Source organism: Pinus tabuliformis, chromosome 4_2, assembly GCF_031772625.1.
Source record: "Pinus tabuliformis cultivar Carrire ecotype Pingquan chromosome 4_2, CPIR1, whole genome shotgun sequence".
Lineage (NCBI taxonomy): Eukaryota > Viridiplantae > Streptophyta > Pinopsida > Pinales > Pinaceae > Pinus > Pinus tabuliformis.
In genome coordinates, this window is record NC_142304.1 from 987,632,834 (window position 1) to 987,653,172 (window position 20,339).

Consider the following 20,339-nt stretch of genomic DNA (forward strand, 5'->3'; position numbering starts at 1 on the left):
GATGCCTGTGACTCTCAACGCTCACTCTACAAGTGCCATTGCGGCCCTTTGGAGAGTTAGGACCTTGTATAAGGAGACCAAGCCCCAAATGGAGACCCACCTATAATCTTGCATAAGATCTAATGTGTCCCCTCACCCTCCAATACAAAAAATCATTAGAATAATCGAGCAAAAGAGCTTACAAGTCATGGAACCAATGGGGCACTTCATGGTGGCATGCCCTTCCATAGTGGGCTTTGGCATGTACAAGTGTATCCAAGCTCAATAAGGGGTTAATAAAGGACCCTATTAGCTAGTTTCAACCTTTAAAGGGGGGTGACATGTCCATTGTATATCCATCATGTGGTAGGTGGAAAATGATATAGTGATGGAACGAAGTGGGGAAGGGGAAAGCTCCAGGCCACATGCCATGGTACAAGAGTAACTATAATAAGGGAAGCCCACACCTGGGTATATGAGTCTAGGAGGGAGAAAATCGTGGTTCATGAGTTACCCAAACCCTTTTTTTTCCACCCTTCTTCATATGCCTTTTTCCTTTGATTGACTTTTCTTCATAATTGCTTTGGGCTCCAGGGGATGGGAGCATGATGAGTAAGATGAAGCAGTAAGTACCCCCTTTTGAGGCGGGGCATTATATTTCCCACCAGGGGTTGGGACAATCATGGGTTCCTTAATGATGGAAGGGGATCATCTAGGGTCGATAGGAACCAGGGTGATGGCCATGGATAAGGGGTAAAGCTCATGTTTGGTTATTGCCCATGTGTTAAATTTGTATATCCCAACCATCTTTTTCATTTTGTGGTACATTTCATGTTGAGAGTCACCAAATTATGGTTTTCCTTTTCTTTTAACTGCATCAACCTTCAAACATCGTTCCAGACCTAAACCAAAGTGTGGACAAGGGGAGAGGGAGGCTAACTTTGTGTTGACCCAGTCAACACATGTGGACCCAGCTGGGAAAAGAGATGAATGGAGCTAAAATGAATGGAAGGGAGTGATGTATATGGTTTCAGGAAGCGGGACCATGCAACCAAAATCGAGATTTCCCACGTAGTGTCAAATCTAAAGCTAATGTCCAATAAAAGAGATCCCAAGAGGCTAGGGTACAAGGTTAACTACGAAATTAGGCAGTGGAGACAAGAATACAAACCTAGCCCACTCTTTCCACCGAATCCCCCCAACAATCTATGACCAAAAGTGTCCATGAAAAGTAAGGAAAATTACGTAAATATATCAAAGAAAAGCCATACCTTTGGGGTTGGGAGACCCACCTTCAAACATACCATGATAATAGATGGGTGAGGGACCACATAGCTGGCTCAGGTGGCAGAGATACTAGCACATTAAGTTATCTGGTGGCTGCAAGGCGTTGTTTGTTGCTAGTGGAGGACCATCTAGGAGAAAAAAATTCTCCTATATACACTACCCACAGGTGGTGGGTAACATCTGGCTCCAACTGGGACATGATCACTCGAAGATTTGCATGAAGCTACTCAAATGGGAGGTCATGAGAACACCAACAATCTCTTGGTATCGTAGACTTGTTACCTGCACATATCAAAGACCAAGCACACAGGGAAACATGTTTTTGTGGTATCTTATGATCACCCATGCTTAGTATTAGGCCATAAAAATTAACAAGAAAGTAAAATCATTTTCCATGCAAATCTAACCTAAATGCAACTAATGTATCATGATAATATCATATGATGTTAGCTCTAATGAGAAAAATCAACATGCAATGCATCCTACCCTAGCATACATGTTACAACACCGAAATACTAAGTATAATCATAGACCCAATGCAACCAACATATCATCTAGTGACTATGAAAACAACTACCCTTTTGCTTACTCATGCAACAGATCCATAGGCAAGGGTATGAATGACAACATAGAAGATCATAAGGCTGGGAGGCAGGAAAATGAAGTAACCACTCATGGAGTATCATGGGGGAAGAGAGAGAAAAGGGATGTAATCCATTTCACAGGATCCTTTCTTCCAACCAAAAGATAGATATTTCCACAATTAATCTCATAAACTTTTGATGGATGGAAACCTCAGGCATATCATCGCCATCATGGTCCTTATAATTAATATCATGCTTCATGGCCACCGTAAGGTCATGATTGGTAGGAAAGGGAGATTGATGACATGGGATGACACAAGAGGCATGTTGCTCATGATGATCATATTCACAATCCTAAAGGTACGAGGGGGAAGGAGGGGTACATTTGGTGGATAAATTCTCCTTAGTATCATGCCTAGGAGAGGGAAAGGGATCATCAATAGTTGTGACAATGTGAGAATAACCAGGGTGAGGATTCATTGATAATGTGGCTATGCTATTAGGATCCTAGAGAAGGCATGGGAAAACAAGGCCTTTGTCAGTGTCATCATCGATATCATAAATGGGGTTTGCTATTTCCAATAAACCTTCTTCATGCATGGGAAAACAATGATCCTCCCTTTCAATGGTGTGAGTAGTCCTATCATTATGAGTAATGTCTTAGAGAAAAGGAGAGTCAATTTCAACCTCATTTTCCGTGTTAGTATCATAAATAGGGTCACTGTCAAAATGATGGCTGCCCATATCCCATCTTCCCTCATTAATGCATAAGAAATTAGAAATGTCATCTTCACAAGGAACTACAATATTCATATCTTCAAACCCTCTTTCTTGAATGAAGGTCCCCACTTCATGGTGTTCATCCTTATGGACTTCAATAGGGATTTCACTCATGTCATGGACATTCTCAATCCTTAAATTTACATCCTGAAGGCCCTTAAATTTACATCCTGGAGGCCCTCTATGGTCTTATGGCTATCACAACCTTCTTTAGATTGATCCCATTCTTCCATATATTCCTCATTTTCACGATCATTTTTTGCGTTTGAATTTTCTTCAAGGTCACCCTAATCATCCAACTGATTACATTTCATGGGACTTTACGACCGATTATAATATTTTTCATTGATAAGGTCAATCAAAATACTAAGAGCATAAGTCTGGCTAGCAAAGTCAAAGAGACGACTAGGATCCTTCTCATAGACACACATTACTAGGTATAATTGTTTTTGTGTTGTCCTATGAAACCTGAGCATGAATTCTTTATCCATGTTTTTAGTAAATCTTCACAAAGCTCAATATTGGTCCACAACCTTTTGTCATTTTTGAAGGTCTTGATCATTAAGCTTATTGAAGGGAGATCAAAGAACATTCTCTCTTTCGGGACTAGCCATTTTTCATGATTTTTCATATAATTCCAAAAGGAGTCACCAGGGTGAATTAAAATGCCTTTACAAATGCTTGCTTAATCCTTCAATTGAAAATACTAATTACATAATATAAAAGAATCAATTTATCAAAATATTAATGTAAAGTGAACCATTTACATTATATTTTTGTTTTTACAATAAATTAGATTAAATATAACTCTCCTTCCCCGATGTGGTGTGATCTAGGATGGGAACAATGTTCTCAAGGAAGGAGGGATGGGTAGACACTTGTCATTGTTCGATCATGGTGTGGCACATAGTAGGTAGGTGGACTTGGGTTTGGCACCCGACATCCTTTCAATATAAATGCATGAGAGTGGACTTGGGGCGACAGAGGTATGTTGTGTATAGTAGTGGAGGTGAGGTTAAATCCTGACTTGCCCACTTCTGGTTTTATGGTGCAGTGAGATACACACGCTCTAGACTGCTTGTTACTTTCTTTGAGTTACTTGTTGAGGAGCTAGGCTCTGGTGATAAAGAGGTTTCCTTATTTGGGATCATTTTCATGTTAATGAGTGTGGAGTGTCAATGTTTTTCGTTTTATATTTGCACACAATAGAGAATGGGCCTGTCTTTGAGTTGGTGGTTGTTAATTCCAATTCACCATTCCTAGATAATGATTTTACATGTATTTCTTATCCCTGTCCAGTGTTGGTTTGCCGCTATTGGTATCTTGGTCACTTTTTAGTGGGGCTTTAAAGCGGGGAATTTTCTATTTGCCTATTTGGAGCTTCATTATGTAATTTGGGTTTTGAGAAGCTATTTCTTGAGTAAGACTTTACCTATCCCTGTGTTGGTGAATTAGGGTTATGTTTCTCCAATTATGGACCTCAATTGTTTCCTCAAGTTTGGCGTCACAAATTTTGTGCAGTAATTTTTCTTGTGAATTGGGTTTGGGCTTGTAGCTTATTGGGTTTTCATCAGTTGTGAAGTGGTGTCTTGTTGGTGTGGTTTTCTGTGTCTTATGCCTTTACTGTGCGAATAATTGAACATTGTCCTTGAATTTTGTCCCTTGTTATGGAATTTAAGGGACGACACTGTTGTATTTTGGTCGGATTTCGAAGGAGTGGTGGTTTGTCCTTTTGCTTGTTTTGTTGGTCGCGGTTCTCTCATTGGTTGTCTACATTGTTCTCTTGTTTTGGCTATCATGGATCCTTGTTAGCGAATGGCGAGTAGAAGAGGTATCATTGCCCATGTAGGGGTTAAACATCATCGCCCATTTGCTTGAGATTCATTGGCTTCTTATTTTGATTCACTCCCTCTTGAAGTGTGTAGGGATATTTTATTGTTGGAATCCAAAGAGTTTGGGGATCGTCCCTCTCATTATGACTTCAAAGTTGGAGGAGATGGTCTGAAATGGGTGCCAGACTCGGGAAGATTTCAAAAAAGGAGATTGAATTTCCTGCATTCTCTATCTATGCAAACATATGGATACTTTGTTAGGCCTAGTATTCAAGGAAAAACAAGTTGACAATTATAATGTCTTTTTTTTTTTGTTGTTTTTTTGTTTTTGTTTTTGTTTTTGTTTTGTTTTTGTTTTTGTTTTTGTTTTTGTTTTTGTTTTTTTTGTTTTTGTTTTTTTTTTTTGTTTTGTTTTTGTTTTTGTTTTTGTTTTGTTTTGTTTTTGTTTTTGTTTTGTTTTGTTTTGTTTTTTTTTGTTTTGTTTTGTTTTGTTTTTTTTTTTTTTTTCTTTTGGTTTTGTTTTGTTTTGTTTTTTTTTTTTTTTTGGACTAGAGGACATTAAGAACATCTTATAGAATATCAGGTTTTGCCTCAATGATATTGATTCTTGCTTGATTCGTGTGGAGAAACTTGTAATAGTTAACTAATTTAATTTGACTTAGTTAACTTAGGAATTTCGAGTTGAAAGCCTTTCTGTCGTCATGTGTATGTTCTCCCTATTTTATAGGAGTTCAGTATGAGTTAATTGTGAGTGGTAATTAGACAACTCAGTTTACTAAGTTAAGTTAAGTTAAATTAGTTCCAAATTGTTTGAGGAACTAATATCAAGTTAACAATGAGTGGTGTCATTAATGAACTCTACTAGTGCTACTCTAGTTAACTGAATGTTCACTCATCATAAACTCATGCATGTAGAATCAGAGAAAGATCCAGTTGAGACTAGAGTGCAGGGACATTGTACTATTTCTTGTAGAATTTTCTGAGTTGTATAGATGGTGCATGCAATCAGAGAAGGACCTAATTTTGGATTGTGCAATTATGGATGAGGAATTTCCCTTTGAATACAGGCTAATTCTCTTAGGAATGGTGCAAAGAATTAGAAGCTTGGAGGCTTGGAAATTTGGCTAAGTATTGGCCAAAGGAATTCATCAAGCGGAGGATAGGAAATACTTGTGCAGGTTAAGCTCAAGGTTGAGCAGAGCATATTGTATTCATCCAAATTCTTTGACCAAGGGCGCAAGGAAATAGGGACTTGGAGAGCTGGTGAATTGGCTAAGTGCTGGCCTGGAGTTTGCTTATGAGTTGGAGATTGATTTTACTGAGTGATGGGATTGTTCTTGAGTAATTTCATCTTGATTTTCCAGATTAATATAATATAGTAGTGGGGTTTTGAGTTGTGGCTTTCCCTGGATATTTACTGTGTTATGTGCCCTCGATGTTCTTCCTCTTGTCAATTATTGGTTGCTCGATCTTTATGTGCTTCCACTGTAAAGAGTAGAAGTAGATTCTTGTCTCTTGTTTTAGTAGATTACATGAGCTTGTGAATCTACAAGAAAATTATACATGGTATCAGAACTAGATTTGTAGAAATATTTACATGGTATTGGAGTTGAGAATAGTATACTAGAGGAGATTTCAAAGTTTTGAGCTTTGGGTTACAGGTGAAATTCGAATTTCCAATACATACTTCAAGTAACAGATGGCGTTCTATGGTTTGCAGCTCGATTATGCCTTGCATGGCAGATCGAATTATATAGCCTGAAAGGACAGGATGGAGGCTGTGTTGGAGGATAATGGCTTGAAGGAATTCATTGATCAAGATATTCCTAAGCCACCAGCATCGGATGCTCAGAATCTGGCCGAATGGAAGAAGCATGTGGCAGGCAATGCAGATAATCCTTGAGGGAGTTCGAGACCACATTGTCTCGAGTCTCGATGGGAAGGAAACTCCACATGCTATGTGGAAATCATTGAAGGACCTTTTCCAGAATAACAATGACAAAAGGAAGTTGGAACTGAAAGATAAACTTCGAAAAATCAAGATGGAGGCGGGCAACTCTATTCCAAAATATTTTACCAAGTTCACTCAATGTTGTGATGAACTTGGAAGTGTTGGAATCACGATTGCCGAGGAAGATATGGTGAGCCTTCTCTTCTTGGACTCCTAAAGAGTTGGCTTAGTTATTAGGATTCTGTCAATGGTCGGGAGAATTTGCTAGATTGGGAATGACTGTGGTTGGATTTGATGCAAGATGAGATCAGGAGGAAAACCAGAATGGGACCTCTTCCAAGGAAGTGGAAGAGGATTTTTCCTTAGCGAGTAAGGCAAAGTGGGCCAAGGGAATGAATTCCCAAGGTGAGGAGGGCCGAAAGAAGATGGAGTTGATGAAATTAAAGTGTTTTCACTATCACGAGCACGGGCAGTATGCCAAGAACTTCCCACAAAAGAAAGCAAGAAAGAAGGAGTTGACAGTAGTGGTAGTAGGTGAAGCTCTAACTTCACAATTTGAACTTGATTTCACTCTCATTACATGCATGGCCGGTACTGCCATGGGAGGCATGTGGTATCTAGACAACGGTGCCTCATTCCATATGACAATGAATAGCGATCTCTTTAGTGATTTTGAGGAGAAAGACCTCAAGCAAAGCATAGAATTTGGAGATGACGAGAGGTATAGAGCTACTGAGATCAATATAGTTATCTTCTGAGGGAGTCTGGCTCCCCTCTCAGGATCAAAGGTGCAATGTATGTTCCAAGACTAAAGAAGAATCTTGTTTCAGTCGCGGTATTGGAAGACCATGGCTATGATGTGGTTTTTAGTAAGGGAAAAGTTTTCCTTAGACACATCACCATGGGATAGGTGAAATAGATCGGTGCACGGGTCAAGAACTTGTATGCTCTTGAGGTTTAAGATGCATGCAAAGCCTTGAGGAGAAAGGAAAAAGTTAGTGACTTATGGTTGAGAGGGAAAGTAAATTACCTCTCAACATGCAGCCCCAAAAGAAGCCTTAGAAGCAACTTCAGGAATTTGTGGAGTAGCCACAACTAGAGAAGGTGAGAGGAGACCGAGTGGATAGATCCACTCAAGCAGAGAAGGAGTCTCAGAAGAAGTCTCAGACAATTGTGGAGCAGCCACAATTGGAGAAGCTGAGAGGAGACTGAGTGGAAGCATCCAATCATGTATAGACCTCCAGTAGGGGGAAATTTCGAGTCAGGTGGGTAGAGGGATCACATGTAGCCATACCTCCAGGTGTGAGGTGGGGCGATGTAAAGTGATAGTCCCAAGAGGGCTAAAATTGGGTAGGGTCCATTGAGTGGTTTTATCTCATTGATCGTACCTTGCTATGGTAGCCCAAAGTACATAGTAGTAGGAGGAATCAGTGGGATTGATGTAGTCAGAGATCAAAGTGATAGAGGATAGAGCAGTCAGATACTAAAGAAGCGTAGAGAAGGGTTGACAAAAGTGTAGAACGGCAGAGTCAACTGAAGCGCAGAGTTTACAGTCGACAGAGGCAATAGAAGTTAGAGACTTTGATGACAGAGGCATCATTCTGATTCAGGTCGGATGTTTTTTGTTTTTGGAGTTTTTGGAGCAACAACACTAGAGAGAAGTGTTGCATGCAGAACATTCCAAAGGTTTAAGATCAGGATTGAGTTGAATTCCTTTCTTGTTGAGAGGGAGTGTTGAAAATAACAACAATAAATGATAAAAATAGAATCCAGAAATTCTAGTTTAATTTGTCCTTGAATTAAACTGAGAATTAAAATCAAATTATTTTCTTATAAAAACTTGTAATAGTTAACTAAGTTAAGTTGACTTAGTTAACTTAGGAATTTCGAGTTGAAAGTCTTTTTGTCGTCATGTGTACTCCCTATTTTATAGGAGTCGAGTGTGAGTTAATTGTGAGTGGTAATTAGACAACTCAATTTACTGAGTTAAGTTAAGTTAGATTAGTTCCAAACTGTTTGAGGAACTAATAGTGAGTTGACAGTCAACGATGTCATTAATGAACTATACTAGTGCTACTCTAGTTAATTGAAGATCCACTCATCATATATTCATGCATGTCGAATAAGAGAAAGACCTAGTTGAGACTAGATTGCAAGGACAATGTACTATATGTTGTAGAATTTTCTGAGTTGTACAGATGGTGCATGCAATTAGAGAAGGACCTAATTTTGGACTGCGCAGTTATGGATGTGGAATTTCCCTCTAAATATAGGCTAATTCTCTTGGGAATGGTGCAAAGAATTAGAAGCTTGGAAATTTGGCTAAGTATTGCCCAAAAGAAGTCATCAAGCGGAGGATAGGAAATACTTGTGAAGGTTAAGCAAAGCATATTGTATTCATCGAAGTTCTTTGACCAAGGTTGCAAGGAAATAGGGACTTGGAGAGCTTGTGAATTGGCTAAGTCTTGGCCTCGTGCTTGCTTATGCGCTGGAGATTGATTTTACTGAGTTCTCGGATTGTTCTTGAGAGAAAAAGCATTGTAATTTCATCTTGATTTTCCGGATTAATACAATATAGTAGTGGGGGTTTGAGCTATGTCTTTCCCCGAATATTTATTGTGTTATGTGCCTTTGATGTTCTTCCTCTTGTCAATTATTGTTTGCTCAATCTTTATGTGCTTCCGCTATAAAGAGTAGAAGTAGATTCTTGTCTCTTGTTTTAGTAGATTAAATGAGCTTGTGAATCTACAGGAAAATTCTACAGGATATTTTTCTAAGCTTTGGTACAATAAATTGGGCATAGTGACGCACCTGCGGTTTCTATGCAAACCTTTGGTGGGTTTGCAAGAAATTTTATGCCTGCAGCTGGGTTTTTATGGCTATATAGGTTGTTTTCCTTTTGTTTTTTGGGAGGAAATGTTTGTCTTTCTTGATATGTATCTCTTTGTCTGAGATGGTGGCGGGCTTAGGCTGTGCAGTTGATTAATGTTTTAACTGAATGTACTTCCTACTGGTTTTTCTCTAGATATGTATACGAGTATGGGAAGTGATGATGGTTGATGTTTTCTGTTTTTCTTTGGATATGTATACGAGTATGGGAAGTGATGATGGTTGATGTTTTCCGCACACTGGTTATGGCCATGCTTGGGCTTGCACTCCTAATGTAAATCTTGTTTTTGTTAATGAAATATATTGCCTTCTATTTACAAAAAAAAGTCTCATTTAATTATAATATTAAGCATTTCTCATATTTCTAATCTTAATTTGTCTTTAACATATCACGGAAATAATTGTATGAAATTCTTATTATAATAATTAAGTTGAAATATGTTATTTATTATTTAATGTGGAAAACATGTTATTTTTAAAAGTTTAATAATAAAAATATTTTAATATTAACTATAAATAAAATATTTCATATTTATTTTAGATAAAATAACTTTATATATATATATATATATATGTAAATAAATTAATTGTGATTTGAATTTATTTTAGGTGGTTGGGAGAAATGAATGGCATGTCCTGGCCCACATTCAATTGTCCTAAATGACGTGCTAAACTTTGATGTAATATTCCTCTTATAAAATATAAAAACAAATAAATAAATAAACAAAATTGTAATTAAAAAAGTCCTGGTTTCATTGATAAGTATGCCCTAAAACTGCTTCTGCTTGGCTAAGAGCTCGTCTTCCTCGGACGTAAGGAAACAGGTTAACGGCCCAAGACCCAGAGGCATCTGGCAGGAGTGATAGCCTGCTCCCTTACGGACCACCAGCGGGTTATTTCAGGTGGCGTGGTTTTCCTTGATAACAGTGATGTGTTAAACTAACATTCGCGGATAGCAGCCAGAGATGGCTGTCCTCACTGTTGGTTTGACAAACTGAGTTTGATAGGTTTTTCCACCTTTTGAAAAAAAAAAAAAAAAGTGCTTCCAACATATACTATAATATTAATATTTAATTTTACTTAAATAATTTAGTATAAACTTTTTTTTTCTTATGTTTTATTATTCTATACGGTATAAGTGATTGACTTTTAATTTTTTTTATTTGATTAAAAAAAATTAAACTCTCTAATTGTAATGTTAACAATATATATATATATATATATATATATATATATATATATATATATATATATATATATATATATTATTTAAAATTCATTTTTTAAATTTGTGATTGGTTAATTGGGCTATTGTCTTCTGGCAAGAGCTAACGAGCCTGTCATAGGGCATTAAATGCCCGCTTAGCTGCATGCTCCATAACGCGATAACACACCGCCATTATTTTTTATTTATCTACTCACCGGGCGCGTGTGTGTTATCGCGTTATAGAACATGCAACGAAGCGGACATTTAATGCCCTATGGCAGGCTCGTTAGCTCTTGCCATTGTCTTATTAGGTTATGATTACAAGCTTGTACTAAGAAGTTTACAAGAAATTTCACCCTCTGCATTGTACCTGACTCCAACTTTCGTGAATAACTGGAAAAATGAAAAAATAACATAGTGTTATGGTATGATATAGATAATGTACCTGTTTAAATCCAACGGTGGGCATATGCTGCTACGTGTATTTATGGCTAAATAGACTTATACACATTAATTGTTGTATGGTATAATATCTTTAAGTACAATATATTTATATATCACGAAGATTCCATGAATGTTACAATATAGTGGCAAGGACAACCAAACCTGATATTAAAAATAGGCATCAAAGCTGTCACCGCTGATTCATTGTGATGAATATAATAATCGATTGATGGTAAGAACAAAGTTCGTTGGGAAGAAAGTCGCTCTTGGGAGTCCGATTGACAAGTTTTCCAATGAACAATAAATTGATTTTTTCGTCGTCTTTTTAAAAGTTTCAATTTTGTATAAAAAATAAAAAATATTTTTTAAAATTGCTCGTCATTATTTATTTATGGGCAATAATTATTATAACATGATATAAGAATGTCGGCTTGGAGTATGCCGTAAAACTGCTTCTGCTTGGCTAAGAGCTCGTCTTCCTCGGACGTAAGGAAACAGGTTAACGGCCCAAGACCCAGAGGCATCTGGCAGGAGTGAGAGCCTGCTCCCGATTACGGACCACCAGCAGGGTTATGCCAGGTGGCGTGGTTTTCCTATTTAACAGTGATGAGTCAAACCTAGCATTCGCGGATAGCAGCCAGAGATGGCTGTCCTCACTGTTGGTTTGACACCTGAGTTGATAGGTTTTACCACCTTCGGAAAAAAAACATGATATAAGAATGGCTGTATTTCCAATACATCACTATAGTTATTACTATCTAGTCCGACAATGATCCTTGATTTATTATACTATATTTCTTTTCATATTTAAAGATTGGATTTAATACTAATTTTGCAAATATTTTTTATTTTATAAATTATATTTCATAAATAAAATTATAGTTTAAATTTCTAAAGAGATAGAGCAATATTATTATTAAAAAAATATTTTTATGAAATAAAAATACATTAAAATTTGGGAATATTTTTTTTTGATAAATTTCGACATTGGTACCGTCAATATATTTATGAAAATAAATCAACTCTATTGGTACTACGTTGATATTCTACGTTCTTATTTATGAATATAAATCACCATTGAAGTAGGGTGGTGCTATGCCAACATTTCCGTTTATAAAAATACTTCTTCGGTAAAGTTATGTCGACATTTCTGTTTATAAAAATTCTTCTTTAGTGAAGTTATGTAGACATTTCCATTTCTAAAAATATTTATCCGGTGAAGTAAATCCCAGCTATGCTCTGTGCAAAGCAATGCTAATTTAGGCACTCAATTAATCTAACCATTTTATCAAGGGAGCATTTGCTAATTTTGAATTTAATAAAAATTCATATGCCATAATAATTATAAAAGTGATATGTTCAAATTTTAAGAAACAAATCAACTTCTTGATCATGAGATTAAACAATTGGGTACAACTTTATTCATTCACATTCTTTACATTTAGTGATATTTTTTGAACTAAACACAAAAGACAAGGGCTCAATATGATTGGATTTTCCACCCCACAATGCAGAATTACAAATAACAAAATACCTCAAATTACATAGACTTTGCAATATCTGTTTAATTAGTTAGTTAATTGACTCATTTAATTAACTAATTGTATGAGAAGACTAGTTCCAATGATTTCGATAAATTTATTTCAATAATTAAACTAAGCCGTAGGGAATGCTAGCTATACGACCTTGTTTATATATGAAAGAATGAATGACATTTTAACGTCCACGAGACTAAAAATAGTCTATGGGACTACCAACCTCCATTTTTTTTTGTTTTTTGCAATTCAATCCTTTTCTTACTCAAATTGATGATGAGCTGACCCAACCTTCTAATAGTTCCCTCACTGAAAAGACAATGCCAAGGAATTGAGGCTAACATACTACCATGACTGTCTTTGATGTCTCTAAAAGCATCACATTCCAAAATGAAGTGCTTTTTCGATTCCACTGCCCCATAAGTGCAAAAAGTACACATCCGTTCTTCCCAAGCTTCTTTAGGTCTCTTCCACCGTCTCGTTTCACACCGAAGTTGATGTGAGTTAGTTCTTAATTGAACAATCAAAATCTTTGCTCTCCACGAAATGCTGGCTCCAATGTACTCTTTTTGTTGGCGATCACAAATGGGGTTGAATTCCTGAACATAGTAATTCTTCTTTCTACCCAACTCTTTTCCCCATATAACTTACGAAACTTCTCCATAACAATATTCTTTAATTCCTTGCTATTTGTGGGACATGCATTGAGGTAAATATTTCATTTGTGCATCCATTTGTTGTTTTGTATCATCCATGATTTCTTTCCTTCACTCGTTCCTTCATTGAAGATAAATTTCGGCCATCTACCTACTCCCATTTTCTCAATTCTTTTTAGATACCTTATAAGATGAACCATAACAATTGCTTCTATGGGAGCTGCTCCTATTTCACTAAACGTTATCTCATAAGGAACCAAACTTTTTATTTTGAACTTGCTCATGATCAAGCGCTTTTGGATTTTCTCAATTTGTTTCCATTTTGAAATAGGAATGCTGCTAGCCCACAGTTCACACCCATATAATAACACTAGACAAAATAGGAGTCCAAAAAACACTTTAATCATTTTCTAATCCCATAACTCTGTCTCTCTACATCTCTTTTGAAGTGCGTATAATGCTTTCCACCCTCCTAAAATTCTCTTCTTTCTTCAGTCCTCCCAATTAAGCTTGTTGTCGAAATCGATATTGAGGTATTTGTATTCATTTACTTCTTCACGAATGTTGCCTTCAAAGAAGAACGTATGTTGGCTTTATTTCCTTTTATTAAAGAAAATCATTATTTTGGTCTCACTGGTATTGACTTGCATCCCCACTGCTTTACAAAAATGCTCAAGGGCATATAGGTGCATCTGCAATCCATGGGCCGATTTAGCAATCAATACAAGATCATCAACATATAAAATAAGTTTTATCACAAACTCCCCCAATCGAACACCATCCCCACCTTGCAGATTTAGCCACTCTTCCAATTTGTCAATATATAAACCAAAAAGGGTAGGGGATAAAGGACAACCTTGCTTGACTTTGATGTCACTCCTAAAACTTTCTGAAATGCCCGTTGAAGTTCTAATTTTGACTTTCACCTCTTCATAAAACCTATGGACAACAACTCTATATTGCAAAGGAATTTCAAGTTCTTCCATTCTAAGCCACAACTTGTCTTTAGGGACTGTGTCAAATGCCTTTTTGAAGTCAACAAAGCAACTTTGTCCCCCCAAACCTTTTCAATATTGTGTCTCAACGTGATACCATGATCCACTGTAGAATGCTTTGGCCTAAAACCCACTTGCCCTTTTGCCCTCTTTTCTTTTACTTCTGCTGACTTATTGATTCTTTTTTCTACCATGTCGCTGAAAAGATTTGCAAACAAAGGATTGATCATGATGGTTCTATAGTTGGAAGGATTATTAATGTCTCCACTTTTAAAAAGAGGTATTGCTAGACTAGTTGTCCAATCCCTTGGGAATCCTTGCCAAATGACGTTGTTGAATATTTCCATGATGTGCGGTCCAGAATGCTCATTCCACACTTTAGATATTCTGCTTGAAGCTCAACCAAGTCCTTTGCCTTCCCTATTTTCAACTTTTTAATGCTTGCCTCCACCTCCAGTGATGTGAAAAACTTTGTAGTTGTGTTGATCGTGGGAGGAGGCTCAACCTCTATTTTTTTCAAAGAGTTATCTTGTATAGTCAAACCACTGATTAACTGTAATATTATTTTCAATTTGCTTATTCCTTAGTTGCAGTCCCTGCCAAATTTTTTTTAGATTATTCTTACCTAAATATATTAACCATTTTTTTTTATAATTAAAATATTTGAATGAACAAAATATATAAATATATATATATATATATAATATATATATATTTTTTATATTTAATATAAAATTCACACAAACTTATTATAATTTCAAATTTATAACACATAGGAAAGAGATCAATTTTGTCAAAATTAAAAACCCCGTATTTAAAATATATATATGAAATTTATAATTTACATAAATAAAAATACAATTATCACAAAAATAACAATGAGTAAAACGACACCTCTTCATATAATTATGTTATTTAAAAAATAAATCAAACACACCTCTCTCTATGAGAATCCCCACTAAATAAACTGTAGTTAACTGGTGCAAACAAAGCTCATAAAACAAACTCAAATGTCAAACATTTAGTTGATGACCTCATCCCAATAAAATATATATCTGGCCTCCGCAAATGTAGACCTGCCCAGCAGTTGCGTTAATTAACAGTTTTCAATGGACTTCGTCAATAATTCCATCTTTTATGTTTATTCTTAACTTAGGCATGAAGTTTCTATATCCATACTGTTTTAAGAGAATCCTGTGAAAAAGAGCCTTTCCTCAAATAAATGGCCTAGACCTTTTGGAAAACCGGACACATCTTTAAGATATGTGCCGTTTTAGCTTTAAATTTTAGGACAAACTTTTATGATTCCTCAGCCTCTTCCATGAATAAACACTGAATTTATACTGTCTGGTTTTCACTGAAGTATCAACCTTTACTCTCTTCAACTAGCGTGACACATTTGGATTCATATTTCATAAGGTATGTTATAATTTTCATTGAAATTTAGCCCATTTTCATGAAATTTCATCTCATTTCTCCACTCGTGAGTACTAGTTTTACGTCAATTAAAGCATTCTGTAGTGAATTTGGAAGAACCCATATTAGAATTTTGAATAGAGAGGGCTGAAACTCTGAAGGAATTTCTTGGGATAAGATGTAATTTCAGAGAAATGATTACTGCCCTGGCTGAGAATTTGGTCAGATTGTTCCATGCAGGATTACTTGGTATGTTTAGTCCTCTTTTATATCAAAATTCTGATTCTTTGTTGTCCATTAGGTGGAGAGAAACCCAATTACAAAGATGGGTGGTGGTCGAGACCACAGGGATTGCATTTCTGATTCATCAGACGAGACAATTTCAAGTAAGTAGTGCTTGCGTTCAATAGTTAATTTCATGTTTAATAATTCTAATTTATCGACTGTCTTTCTGTGAGCGACTTTGATCCTTTGGTTGCCGAGAGGTGGTTTTGGGTTGTTAGTGAAAGCATGGGTGCCTAATAAGCATGGAGTAATGCTTCATCCTGGAGCTTCACCAGCTCCAAATTTGTATAAATTAGCACAGGCTCATCAAAACCCGGGTCTGGCATGCACCTTTGAGGCTATGAAGCTCATAAGTTGAGGCCTATGGATATATCCTCAAGGTTCACAACCTCGAAGGTGAATATCAGACATGGGTTTGGGTTGGATTGTGCAAATTCAATGCACCCAATGCACTTTTACAAAGACAAACATGAAGAGTTGATGCATCACACCTTGATCCCCACCCAAGCTGTAGCATGCTCTTCACTTCTCTCAGTGCATTAATTTTCCTTATTAGCTGATCGGTACATAGATTGCCTTTGTGTTGTACATAATTTGATGTTCTAATTTATATCTGCATGCCTGAAAAGCACAAAAGGTCATTCCGGCCTTGTAAGTTTTTGAATTCACTTTCACGGTTGGATAGTACTGTGAACACATGGTATTGTCTTTTAGATTGTATAGCAATCTTTGTCTGCTGAAAATTTTAATCGGAGTCAGCCTGAGTAGGCCTGTCTGCTCCAAAAATTGGGAGTTATGTCACTAGAAACAGGACACAGGAAACGGAACAGTAAACGTGACTCGCAGGGTTTCGGGTATAAGAAATGGCGCTTTGTAGAACCTAGGGTCCTTAGGTCGTAGTCATTACTCCTTGGTCATATACTAATCAAGACTCTTTATAAGTCTGTGAGCAATCCTGAATTAATTCTGCTCTCAGAGCTGGCTAGCTGAGTCAATATTCCTGATTAAAATCTGTCAGATTCATTTTTGTTCAATAAGTTTGCTGAGTTTGATTGAGTTTACGTTCCCTGTATTTTTATTAAGCTGTGATATTGCGGAGTTTTGCTGAGTCTCCACTTTGGGTTTACCAAGTCATTGTCGAGTCTAGGTCATGTGACTTTGCCCCAGGCACACAAAATTAGAAAAAAACAGACATGTACCAATACAAAAATTAGGATATCTGCCAACGAGCGTTTGGTTCAATGCCGGGGGCAGTGGCATTTCAAGCTGCTCGCTAGGTTTCTATCCCCTTGAGGTATGTGCACACTGCATAGCATCACCCTTTGTGGGCCAGTTAGTCTGTCAAAGCAAGACCGTCTGTGATTTTTTTCATAATGTGAAATTGTGAATGTGCATTAGATTTAGACACAACAATCAAGATTCAAAATTCAGGGCCTGAACTCCAAAATGATATATTATATTATATATAATGTAAAGTTTCAAATGACAAAATTGACTAGTCCATGTTGATTGTAAATTTATAAGATCCAAATGGGCTAGAGTCTTCTGCCTAACAGGCAATAATTTAATAATCGAAATCAGTGTCCAAGTCCTTGTCTTCTGCCTCATTTGATGCACTAGGCACGTAGTCACTGAGCCAGAGACACTAGTTTACATTCATCCGCAGGCCAGTGGGCACGGACTGAGCCATCTGGCTTTCTCTCCACGTTCTCCTAGCCATCCAAAATGGAATGTTGTCTGGTTTGGATGCCATTTTTGGCCCAAAACCATTTCTTGGCCATTTCTCACAGAAATGTTACCCTCTTGTATCATGCTTGGTGTTATTCCCATTCACATGAGCTAGAGAATTGTACCTTGGCAGTCCTCTGTATCAGATCCCATGGGCTCAATGGATGGAATTAGGTTCCTATACAGACAAAACATCTCTCTTGAGAATGTGCATTTGTATGCAATCTACCAAAGGGATTTATATAAGTTAATTCTAACAAGATTAGGATGTCAATGGCAAAACCTGGATTTTTTTCATGTGATTTTTGAATTTTTGAAATTACTTTTGTGATTGGGATTGAAGTCTGAACTTATACTACTGTCTTTTAACTTGAAGAGCTATCATGGTCTGCTGAAGAGAGCAATCAGACTGGGGTTGAATCAGTAGATCCGCATTTTGAACAGGGTTCTTCACTTCCATGGCTTAGTTTGTCTAAGGTTCAAGTTAGTGGTGTATTGGAAGTTCAGAATAAAACTGATGAAAACTGTGAAATTGATGTAAGCTACCAGAAAGCCCCAAGGCCCTCTTGTTTATGCCAGTTACTGGACAAGTGAATAAGGTTCAAGTTAGGGGAAAATTGGAAGTTCAGAGTGAAATTGTCATCAACGAAAGCTGCCCAGAAACTGCAAAACTACTCCTGAGCATGCCAGCCAGAGGACAGTTAAATATGGTACAAGTTAGTGGGGAATTGGAAATTCAGAATACAATTGTCACAGAAGAAAGCTGCCCAAATTCCATTCAAGCTTCAATCCAAACATTACCGAAAGATTGCATTCGTAAGAACCTTGAAGTTTCCAATTGGACAATGAAGTTAAAGGATGCAGATGGCAGTCCTGAATTGGATTCTGAAGTGAAGAACGGAGACAGGTAAATTTTCAGAAGGAACTCAAAGATGACATTTCTAGTAGATTAATTTTATAGATTTATTGATTTAACCTTTTTCAAGTTATTCCAGAAATTAAAATTCACAATGATATAGACATAAGCAGGGGGGAGTGCCTTAACATAATATGCCACCTTTGTTATGGCCTCTTAAACTGAAAAATTGCTTTTTAACAATCTTGAATCTAGAAAGGATTCAGCTTTATTTAAAAATATATTTTCTCAGGTTTATCAGTGAGACTGAATTTACATTGTTGTCCATCCCAGGGCTGATAGAGTCAACAAGAAATCTGGTGCAGCAGAGAAGCAGGAATTTGAAAATCACCAAGAAAATACGTCTGCATTTGAAGACATTACTTTGAACCAACTACCATTTCTCAGTGGATTAGAAGGCCATTCAAGAGAGGAGCACCGGAGAGCAGAGATGCGTCAGAAGATCATTCAGAAGAAGGCCATGCGGGAAATGCGTTATGACAGAATTCAATATGAAAAGGAAAGGCTGTTAAGGTTTTTCTGAACCCTGACATTTTCATCAGACTTGGTTAATCTGGAGCATTCTTTGCTCCCTATTATCTTTCCTTGCTTGAATTGCTGATGGAAATCATCAAATTTGCTTAGAAGTCCAAAAACATGGAGAGCATGTTCTGTGTACTGAAAATGTTAGGTCCTTCATTGCTAGTTTTAATGTTTTTCCTTGTCACACAAATTTTTGACTACTTTATAATATTATATACTTGTTCTTCACGTCTAATGACCTTGCAGATACAGACCTGGGGCTTGGCTTATTGAGACTGGCGGTATAAACAGAAATCATTATGACATTCCAACTATTACAACACTTTTGCTAGTTGGACCTAAAGGAGCTGGGAAAAGCACTCTCATTAATAATATACTACGGGTGCTCAGCCATGGAAATGAAAGATTAGACAAAGCTCAAGTTTTTTGTAAATTCTGCTTCTTTTATTGCTTTCTTTGTCTATATGGTGATAGCATTGCAAGTTTATCAGAACTGCTATGATTACGTTTTTGGTATTTATTTGCACTTTAATGGTAACATGCTCTCAGTTTTTTATTTTCTTTCCCTAAAAATGGTTCAGTGTATTTGCTTTGACCTGTACTGTGTTATCCAACTTTTCTCCTTTTTCATTGAACTTCTTTGATTTAGGGTCTATTTGCACAGGGAACATTTGACTAAAATTGAAATAAGTTGGTTCCTTTTTTTTCAGACAAATCATCTGCTGAAAGTGGGAGCCTCTTTCTCCAGGAATATATGGTTCCTGGAACTTCGAAAGCATTCTGCATGTTTGACAGTAGAGGCTTGTTAGAAAATGTTGCTGAGGATTTCCCTATCCTGGAAAATTGGATGTCTAATGGCATACAGCATGGAGAAATGGTTCTAAGGTTAGATTTATTGTTTACAAAGTATTTATATTCTGTCTGTTTTTATACCACTTATTTTAGTCTAATGCATATTAGTTCTAAATTGTTTTATGGCTAGGTCGTCTGATGACAGCACTATAAGGATGTTTATGAAGCACAAGGCACGTGACAGACTTGATAATTTCAGTAAAAGAAGGAAAGTCAATTTTGTGATATTTGTTGTGAGTGCATTTTCTGTTCTTCAAATCATGGAAAATGCAGATACACTTGCTTCTGATACCCTGGCGAAACTTTTCAACTGCCCATATCTTTCATTTAAAGGTACAAATTCTCATGAATTCCTTTGCCTTTTTAATCACCTGATTGGCAATACCTGTGTCCAATCCTTGTGCTGTGACTGGGGTCATGCTAAATGACTTTTTTTTTGTTGATTTTCAAAATGAAATTTTATTATATTACAATAGTAGTA

General features: G+C 36.7%; 1 protein-coding gene across 1 annotated transcript in view; it reads left to right on the forward strand.

The window, feature by feature from the left end:
• The first annotated feature begins 15,210 nt into the window (after positions 1-15,210).
• The window catches only part of LOC149172986 (uncharacterized), a 49,847-nt gene continuing 44,718 nt past the window's right edge, over positions 15,211-20,339 (forward strand). The window contains exons 1-7 of the mRNA XM_089424476.1: positions 15,211-15,558; positions 15,857-15,941; positions 17,945-18,475; positions 18,758-18,997; positions 19,253-19,434; positions 19,717-19,891; positions 19,989-20,191. Of these exons, the coding sequence (XP_089280602.1) occupies positions 18,141-18,475; positions 18,758-18,997; positions 19,253-19,434; positions 19,717-19,891; positions 19,989-20,191 (1,135 nt within the window). The 5' untranslated portion in view covers positions 15,211-15,558; positions 15,857-15,941; positions 17,945-18,140. The remainder of the gene's footprint in view (positions 15,559-15,856; positions 15,942-17,944; positions 18,476-18,757; positions 18,998-19,252; positions 19,435-19,716; positions 19,892-19,988; positions 20,192-20,339) is intronic.